A 10,158-nucleotide genomic window follows, 5' to 3' on the forward strand; every position below is an offset into this window, starting at 1 on the left:
TCTAGGGCGCGCCCTACGAAATTATCAATATACTCCCTTCGCTACTTAAGTAGCGGACGCTATAAAAATGAGATTTTTGGAAAACAAACACCCTACCAAGATTTTTATAACATCCGCTATTTAAGTAGCGAACATTATAAAAAAGAGAAATTTTGAGGGAAAACCACTCTGCCAAGATTTTTATAACGTCAGCTATCTAAGTAGCGGATTCTGAGTAGCGGGCGTTATAAAAATGAGAAATTTTGAGGAAAAAAACTCTGTCAGGATTTTTATAGCATCCACTACCTAAGTAGTGGAAGGGTATCCACTACCTAAGTAGTGGAAGGGTAAAATGGAAAATGCGTAGGGCGTGCGAGTAACCGGTAGGGTGGAAAAAGTAATTCTCTAACTTTTAAGTTGGTGCCTCCTGGTAATTTTGGGCCTTTGGAGAGTTCTTTGGGCATAGATGTAGGTAGAAAATGTATATTGGGTGGACATGTTAATCTGGCATGCTATTTTTTTGACCATTTGGAACTCTTGAAACAATGTAATTTTTTCGGAGGGAGTTGTTTTTTTTGTTGTTGAGAATCTAGTGGATAAGGCGGAACATACTTCTTGAAAATGGTTTATGTGTAAAACTTCAGGTACCCAATGTTCCCTACAATGAGTTAGGGATGCACCATATTTTGTGCTGGAACTTTTAGAGTATGTTGGAGTGTGGAGCTGGTCTTAGTTGGTTGGAGGCCCCCTTGGCCTTGGTGTTTGTCTAACCTTAGTGGTTGATCATTTCTTCTCTTTGAGGGGAGTTGGGTCCACGGACAGATCTAGGATTTTATTTTTGTTGTGGCCAAAATTTATTATCATCAAAAGTTTTAAATGACAATATTGAATTCAAGCATGAAACATATATCCTATCTATTTCAAACCTTTGGTCACTTTAGAATTTCACACATAAATTAAGAAATAATAAATATTGAAATGTTATGTTATTTTTACTTTCCTACGAAATTATCATTCAAAAATATAAGTTTTCTTAAAAGTAAAGATCAAAATTGAGTGCATGATAATTTTTCAAGTATTAAAAATTTAGTAAAAATTAGGCAAAATTACACTACATGTCTTTTATCTTAAGTAAAGACTAAATTTAAAATGTCACTATTTATAGAGACCAAAAACATATATTTTTGGGGTCTAGTAGCCTAGTGAATAAGTAGAGTGTCCGGAATTCGAAACCCGACTCCTGCATAACATATGCGATGTCCCAACCAACTGAGTTAAACTCATGAGGACAAAACATATTTAACTCTATACATACATACATACATACATACATACATACATTTGAAAATTTTGGTGTGGCCATGGCCACACTAGGCCTTAACATAGATCGTCACTGGTTGGGTCTTCTCGTGATTGAGGTGTTGAGGTGCTCTTTGTTTTTTGAAGTCGGTGCACTTGTTTCATTTTCTTGCTAGTGTAGTTTTTGGCGTGTTTATCCAACCATGTGTTTCTATCTTATTTAAGTATTCGATTTCTAGTTGTGTGTATTTCTGGTACCCATTTGTACTCTAAATTTTTTCTTAATATAATACTTCATCCGTCCCAAAATGAGTGAGCCATTTTGACTATATATACTATTCACATATCTTACTTTGATCCTATTTTTTTATTAATAAATAAAAACAAATATTAGCATATAAGATGTTGTTGGATTCATCTCGATGAGTATTTTCAAAATATCATATTTTTATAACTTTTACTATTATACAATTAAAATATTAATCGTCATAGTTATATATCGGCATGCGTGACGCAGTCAACCGGCTCACTCATTGTGGGACGAAGGGAGTATTATCTTATATTTGTCATTAAAGTCCTTATTTCATACGCACTCCGTCCCAAAATATAAGAGAAAATTAGTCAAATAAAATTGATGTATTTGGTTAAAAATTTGGACTAAATACATCAACTTTCTTTGACCAATTTTCCCTTATATTTTGGGACGGAGGGAGTATAATATAATATTATATTTGTCATTACAAAAAATAATAACTTAAGAGTGATCAGTACATCTAATAAAGATGTTTGCATTGGTTCTACAAAATAAGCAGTGACAACACTCTCTAGTAAGAGCCTTAACATAGTCAACAAATGTATAAGATGTTGCTTCATATAAGACGGTGTAAACACGAACACTACTCTGGTCATTCATAGTCTAGAAGAAGAGTAAAACTTACTTGATTAAAACTAAAGTCTCTGGTGTGCATTTGGTGAACAATATGTGCTTCAATCAGTACAACATTCATCTGCTTCAATAGACAGACACAATTTTTCTCTAGAACCACATTCATCTGGTAGATCAATTCTTTTGGTTCAAGAATAAAGTCAAGTTTATTCTCAACAAGAATCAGTAAGACAACTCTTTACAAGATATTATAATAGGAAATGGATCCCCTCCTGGTGTTGCCGGGAGGTTTTTTGTGTGAGGAGATAAAAATAAAAAATAACAAATGAAAAATTAAGTTATATATTATGAGAGAGAAAACAAATAAGAGAGATAGACAAATATTCCCTTCGGTCCTAATTATAAGAAGAGAGTCATTTTTTTGATACATTTAAAGTTTTATGTATTTGGTCTATATTATTGGCTAAATATACATTAAATTTTGAATGTATCTAAAACGTGCATTTTTTTTATAATTAGGATTAGAGGGAGTAGAATGGGCAGACTGGAGAGAGGGCAGGAGATAAAAGGAGTAGTATAATAATAGCATGGACCCAAGATTATTGCAAGAATGTCTAATTTGATCCGTAGGCCAATTCTAACATACACAAGTGCAACATGTCTTTCATGATGCACAAATTAACAATATCGTTATAACGAATACGAATTTTACAAAATCGACCGTTGGATTTAAAGTTTGTATCATATAGATCATCCATGTCAAATTTTAAAGAAATTGAAAATCATATGATACGTCATTGAAGCCCATCAAGATTAACGGTTTATGAGTTTCATTAAATACCGTTAATTTTTTATGGATCTCAATGACATATCATATGATTTTCAATTTCTTTAAAATTTGACATAGATGATCTATATGATACAAACTTTCAATTCAATGATCGATTTTATAAAATTCGTATTCGTTATAACGATATTGGTAACTTATGCATCATGAAAGACATGATACTCTTCTTCATATTAGCCAAATCCTCCTTAGAGTTATTTTAAGTACAAGCAAAGTTGAAAATGTTATCATTGCTCTAGAATCTCTCTAGAAAGTACAATACAACATGATTTCAAATGTTGTTGGCATCAATCAAAATCAATAACCAATTTACTGTGGAAAGAATTTTTTAATTGTTGTTAATAATATATGATACCATTTTGGGTATCATTTTAACAAGTGGTCCTTACAATATTATGTAATACTTATGCAATTCATATATATTTTGCTTCAATGATAATATCACTTTGGGTATCATATATTATTAACAAGTGGTCATTTCTATATTAATTTTTTTAACTTAAATTGATGATATTGTATCTTAAATAAGATATTATATTATCAATTTAGATATCCTCTATGCCACGTCATTGAACTTCACTGATAAAAACAAATAAGGTACGGATCATTAGTCTATAAATTTCTCTTTAATACTTTTTATTGGAGATGCTATAATGCTTAATAAATATAATTTAAACAATAGTTCAAGAAAAGAAATGGTCCAAATTATCAATAGAATAATCATGAAAATACAAGGTCTCACACTAATACTTAATAAATATAATTTATAAAATAAAGATCTAGATAATCATGATACAAATAACCAAACAACCTTTAATTTGTACCTTTATTAAATCACTAAACAAGGCAAATAGAACCAAGGAAAAACAATTTAATTGAAATTATCAATAGCAACATGAGCTTGTAGTCCATTTGATCCTTCATTTGATCCATTTGATCCTTCATGTGCCAAACCACTCTCGAATATATTCTTCAAAAATGCATTAATATTAGTTTCAGAAGATCCACCTTTCTTTATTGCATCTTGACATAAAAGTTGAAGCTCTTTAGCTCTTTTTCTCAAATCACTTCCTAAATCAGAATCCAAATCCATGAATTTCCTTATCAACACAACAATTTCTTCTCTTGTAACCAAAGTTTCTAACTTATCATCTTTCTTCACTCTCCACCCAATTTTCCAATCTTCAACTATAATCTTACTAATCATTGGTTGATCCATAGCTATTGGAAATGTTAAAAATGGAACACCCGAAAAAATACCTTCGATAACTGAATTCCAACCACAATGCGTCCAATAACCGCCTATAGACGGATGTAACAATACCCTCAATTGGTCACACCATGTCACAACATACCCCATTTTCCCACACATCTCTTTCAATCTTTGCGTCTCGTCACGCGTTACCCATAAAAATCGAACGCCACTATCCTTCAAAGCAGCTGCGATCTCATCCATTTGTGTTCTTGAAACGGATAGGAAACTACCATATGAAATGTACAAAACAGAACCATATGGTTGGAGATTTAACCAATCCAGGTAACTTTGGGAAGAATCATTAACACAATTTAGATCATGTACTGACTTGTGTCCTAGATTAAAATATGGTATGTTTGGGCCAATTGTGTAAATTGGTATTTTGAGCTTTGATTTTAAGGCATCAATTACTTGAGGTTCAAGTTCATAAATTGAAGGCAGTAATAGATATTGTGCTTTGAGAATCCATTGACAAGCTTCCATAGCCCATTGTAAAATTTGATGGTTGTTCTTATCAAGAAGAGGAATATCTGTCAGACGAATCCAGGAGTTTGCTGGAATATAATCTATAATTTTTTCACCATTTTCTGCATCATAAAGATAAGTTACTGAGTTGAATCGACACATGTATTTGAAACTATATAACATAATTGTTGGGACGTAGAACATAAAATTCATTGGGTTGAATCGACACATTGGGCTAAAAGCAACCGTATAAGTGACTTTTGACATCACACTTTCACTCAAAACCTTAAAGCGTTAGGTTTATGGGTCATCTCACTTATATGTTGCTCAACTTCAACTTTACCAACCAATGTGAATGTGAGACTTAACTTATACTTGATAGATCTCAACATCCCCCCTCAAGTGTGAGTCTTTTCGTATCCATGATCCATCACCATTCACCTATTGCTCCCCCAACCTAACTCTAATATCAATGTTGGGCCGTAAAGGGGCAGCTTCACTGTGTTGAATTGACACAGGCTAAGAGCAACCACAAGTGAATTTTGACACAACACTTTCACCCAAAACATTAAGACATTAGGTTTATAGATCCTCTCACTTATATATTGTTAAACTTCAACTTTTTCATTCAACGTGAGACTTAATTCACACTTGATAGATCCAAATAATAATCCTCGTACATTCTTTATTTAATCAATCTAAAAAACTTTTGTTTGGTTACATTAAAAACCGGAGGAAGTAATAAAATACTATATCATCTACTTTTTTTTTTTTTTTGACTTATATCATCTACCTATATTGCATTTTTTTATTTGCGAAATAATAGTAAATTTGTTTGATCTCTAAAATGTAAGTTCGGTATAGTTTAGTTAGTGGTAGCTAGGATAATAATTTCAATTTTTATCCAGTTTCTTAACTCTCAGTTTGTTCAAACACATAAATAATTTTAAAATTAATACAGTACAATACAATTGAAATTATCTTATACACTCCTTTATTTTTTAGATTGTTTATTTAGCGTGTCGAAGATGATTTACTATCTACACTCATTTGATAATCATTATTTTAAAACAATCCCAATCCAATGATAAGAAACGAATATTTTTAAGGGACCTGGCTTATCCTTTTATAACAAAAAAACAAATTTCACTGTTACATTTGTTAGGAAAAAATCATACACGTTCTGGCCATGCACAGATCTCCATGTTCTACAATCTGGAGTATTTAACAACTTGCTGATAAAAAAAACTCAAGTCTAATTAATAATTTTGTCACGATGAAAATTTAACATAGATCTCAACAAATATTTAGCAACCAAAAAACATAAATAACAAAGAAGCTGATCAAACATAGAATCTCATTCAAACTCTTCGTTACTAGATCAAATTAAATTTAATGACTTATGTGTAAGAATGTTCTACATCGTTGTTGTACAAATTAAACCTCATGGCATTAGTGAAGGGTTTACAAACAAAAATTACGCATCACCATAAAAAATCATCTAAATTCAAAAAAAAATATGCATACGTCTAATATAAATTTGGTCTAAAGAATGACTCTACTATTTTTAATAAATTTTATTTTATTATTATAAAGTTTTCTTTTTTTTTGACGAATATTATAAAGTTAACAAATGAATCCCTTTAAAATGAATTATTTAAAAGAATCTGAGTGTAATTGATGAGAATTTTAAGTGAAATTCATTTATATAATAAAATTTGTAACCAAATAGTTAATTTTAAAAAAATAACATAATACTCTCTTCTCTCTTTTTTTTTTGTGATAACAACATAATGCTCTCTGTAGTTATTTTTTTTTTTAAAAAAAAAATTGTAACCAAATAGTTAATTTAGATTATATATTTATCCTATATTATAAATTAGATGCATCATGCCATCAATTATTTAATAATTGTTTTTTTGAAAAAATTATTCAATAATCTTAAAAATCAATTTTTTTTGCTATTTTAAAAATGGAATAGTTAACTAAAATGATAGTAGTAACTAATCTACCAAAAAAAAAGATATAGTAGTATCCTCACCTAAATGCTTTCCTTGTAGAAAAATATGAAAAAATTGCACCCACAACTCCGACGTGGACGTTGTCCAGAAAGCCGCCACCGGAATATTCCTCCGATTTCCAACATCAACAGCCCAAAAGAGAAAAGCATCACAGATAATAAGCGTCGGCGGCGGCTGAACAAGACGGTCAATTAGCCGCTCGAACGGCGCTTCCATTTCAGTCATAACAGCTTCAACAACTTTCATGAAGTTGTCACCACTAACGTTAGGGATTGTTTCGAGTCTTATGTTGTCGGGTTTTGGTTCGGAGTTGATTAAGGTTTTCCATTCTTGAGTGACAACAAAGGTTACGAGGATGTTGGGGTTGTGAGACACAAGTAACTTACTTAGATTCATCATTGGGTTAATGTGTCCTCGCGAAGGGTATGGAACCACTAACACGTGGCTCATTGTTATTGATTTGGGTGTGGGTGGATTTGGAACTTGTAACTCCATGGTAATGGTTGAAAGAAAAACAAATATTTTAGTCTATAGTTTTTGTTGTGATGTAGTAGTGAGGTATTGAGGTAGAAGGAATTCTTATAACTTTCAAATTTACTCCGAGCCACCTTGTAAGTAAATTAATACTCCCTACGATATTTATCGTAAGAAAAAATAAATTATTTTTTAAATTCATAAAATGTTAGATGTATCTAGTCATGTAATAGAAAAATATATATAATATTTTATGAATTTAAAAAATAATTTTTTTTCTTATAATAAGAATTAGAGGAGTACTATTTATTTTTTGAAAAATGCTAACTAGTGTCCTGGGCACTAATTAAGGAAGTAAATACGGTAAAGTCTTTCTTGGAACTTGTGTAGTCAACCTCTGAAAAAATGTACTCCCTCTGTCCCAAAAAATATTGTTTTTTATGCATAACTTTCTCATTTTTGGTATGTCCTTTTTTTTTCAATTAGCATAGCTGCTAGAAATTTCACCCTTAAGGTGGATATATAAGTGAGATGACCGCGGTTCGAAGTCCGGTACCTTGCATATATAATGCAATGTCCTGCCAACTGAGTTAAGTTCACGGGACATGAGGAGTACTATTTTATGTGTAAAGGATATTTTTTAAATTCATCGAATAATTGATGTATAAGTAGTTAACTATTTTTCAAATATATTGAATAATTAATATTATCTATATCTCTCTAAATATAATCTACCTGTGAAAATTAAGCAGACTAAGAGGCTGCTTGCTACAGAGTTTTAAAAAAAATCGGAAAACAGCTTCAAATGAGAAGCTTATAAGATGAAGGTTATTTTGCAATTAAAAAAAAACATTTTTATATGTTATATCCAAACAAACTAAAGATTATTTTATTAAAATATAATTTTTAAAACAATAAACAAACACAAAGTGAATTATATTTTTCTATTAATCTCTAAATTATTGAGTATTAAATCACTTTTTTTTATTTCTAACAAACAAACTCTGAGAAAGTTGATTGTGTATTAAATTTATTGATAATTGGTACTGCCCCGTCCCTATTTCTAACCACTATTTTTTTATTACCAAATTAGTGATTAAAAATTGGAGTTAAATGATTAAATATAGTCCATTAGATTAAAGAAAATGAAGGGATCAGATTTCATGTCAAACTAAACTTTGACATCTGGTATCAACGGATCCTGACTCTAAAGATAAATGTATACTCACAATGCATAGCCTCATTTAAGTATATTTCATTCTGTCACTATTATAAATAAATTTAACTTTTTTGGGTTATCATTATATTGGTACGAAGTTTCCACCGCCATTAGTGATGACTAATCTTTGTCGAGGAATCTGGGCACACAAGGTGGATTCTCACCCTCTCAATCGAATTTTTTCTATATACATCAGTTAAGAATCGAACCCCTGACCACATGCTTAAGGGAACTAAAACTCTTATCACTTGGACAAAACTTTTTTAATACATTGAAAAAGTGTTGTATCTAGTATGTATCTCTTTTTTTGGCTTAATTGCACATTTGGTCTCTTTTCTTTATTTTAGGTTTCAAGTTAGTCCCTTATCTTTTAAAAATTTTAAATTGGTCCCTTATTTCTTCTATTTAATAAGTTAGTCTCTCCCATCAATGTTTTCACTCACGCCGTTAGATGTGGACACGTGGCAAAAGGAAAACACTCTACAAAGAATTTTGACTTATAGCAACGAAAATTGTCCGTAGGTAAAAGTCACACAGCTTAATTTGACTTATAGCAACGGAAAATGTTCGTAGGTAAAAGTCACAAAGCTTCAAAATTGAAACCAAATCAACATAGCAAAGTTTCTCAAAAACAAAAGTAAACATGATAAACAAAGCACACGTCAGAGCAAGAAACATGCTAGCAACGAAAATTGATGGACGATGAACAAGCCAGGAACAATGAGCAGAAGAAACAGTATGTGGAAGGAAGAGGCAGCAATAATGATAAAATAAACATAATAAGGGTATAAGAGTAAAAATTCAATTATAAAACTCCATTCCATTGAATGCACCCCAAACTGGGTGGAAAGGAAAATTAAAAGATCGAATGGTATGGGATGGAATGTGTTCCATTATGTTCCATTCCACTCAATTTTTTTTTGCAAATCCAAACGATTAAACCTAATACTTACTACTTCACTCAATTCCATTCCATCGCATACCACCAATCCAAACAAAGTACTCCCTCCGTCCCAAATTATAAGGGAAAAAAGCCTCTTTTTTTTGTCCCAAATTATAAGGGAAAAAACTCAAATTTGACCAATTTAACTCTAAAGTTCCAGAAATACCCTTAGTTATGTTTTCCAAAACAATTCAATTTATTATGATTATTAGAATTTATTATGGTCAAGAACTTCTTGGTATTAAAATTTGAATTAATGGATGACCCTTCTTTCCCCTCTTTCTTGGTATTGAACCCATGAATTAACCAACTTTACGTATTTCAATTGCTTCATCAACAACATTTATTCCTTTATAGAGTCACTCTAATTAATATTATGATTATCATTTGATTTTTCATGTGATAAGTTAATAAGGGTACTTTTGGAAATAAAATTATGTTTTTGACAAATTTTAGAATATTAAATGATTTTCTTAATAAGTGTGTTTTTTATTTTTTCTCTTATAATTTGGGACGGAGGGAGTATATATGTAAATTATTGTGTATATGTACTTTCTCCAGAAAAATGATTGTCTATGAGGTCTATTATTGCCGGGGGATGAAGAAAAGCGAGTGTATTAAAGAGACAGAGAGGGAGGGGAGTAGAGATCCTCTCCATTTTCCAAAAAAAATAGTGTTGTCCATTATTATAGTTTTGAAATAAATCAATGATATAAATACACGTTTTTTAAGAATCATTAACATTATTTGAGTATTTATACACTAAAACC

The 10,158-nt window shown here is 30.9% G+C and overlaps 1 protein-coding gene across 1 annotated transcript; it reads right to left on the reverse strand.

Annotated features, from left to right (window-relative positions):
• Positions 1–3,707: 3,707 nt before the first annotated feature.
• Positions 3,708–7,358, reverse strand: LOC123919083 (UDP-glycosyltransferase 87A1-like). Its single transcript, XM_045971306.1, has 2 exons — positions 6,773–7,358; positions 3,708–4,853 (listed from the first exon to the last, which is right to left on the reverse strand). Exons 1-2 carry the CDS (start codon positions 7,245–7,247, stop codon positions 3,883–3,885), a joined length of 1,446 nt encoding a protein of 481 aa, XP_045827262.1. The 5' UTR covers positions 7,248–7,358; the 3' UTR covers positions 3,708–3,882.
• Positions 7,359–10,158: the final 2,800 nt, after the last annotated feature.

This window comes from Trifolium pratense, linkage group LG3 (assembly GCF_020283565.1).
Source record: "Trifolium pratense cultivar HEN17-A07 linkage group LG3, ARS_RC_1.1, whole genome shotgun sequence".
NCBI lineage: Eukaryota > Viridiplantae > Streptophyta > Magnoliopsida > Fabales > Fabaceae > Trifolium > Trifolium pratense.

Coding starts and splice junctions, on each gene's coding strand:
- LOC123919083 (XM_045971306.1), bottom strand. CDS start 7,247: ATGGAGTTACAAGTTCCAAATCCACCCACACCCAAATCAATAACAATG. Junction 4,854..6,772: donor TCTACAAGGAAAGCATTTAG/GTGAGGATACTA, acceptor TTTATGATGCAG/AAAATGGTGAAAAAATTATA.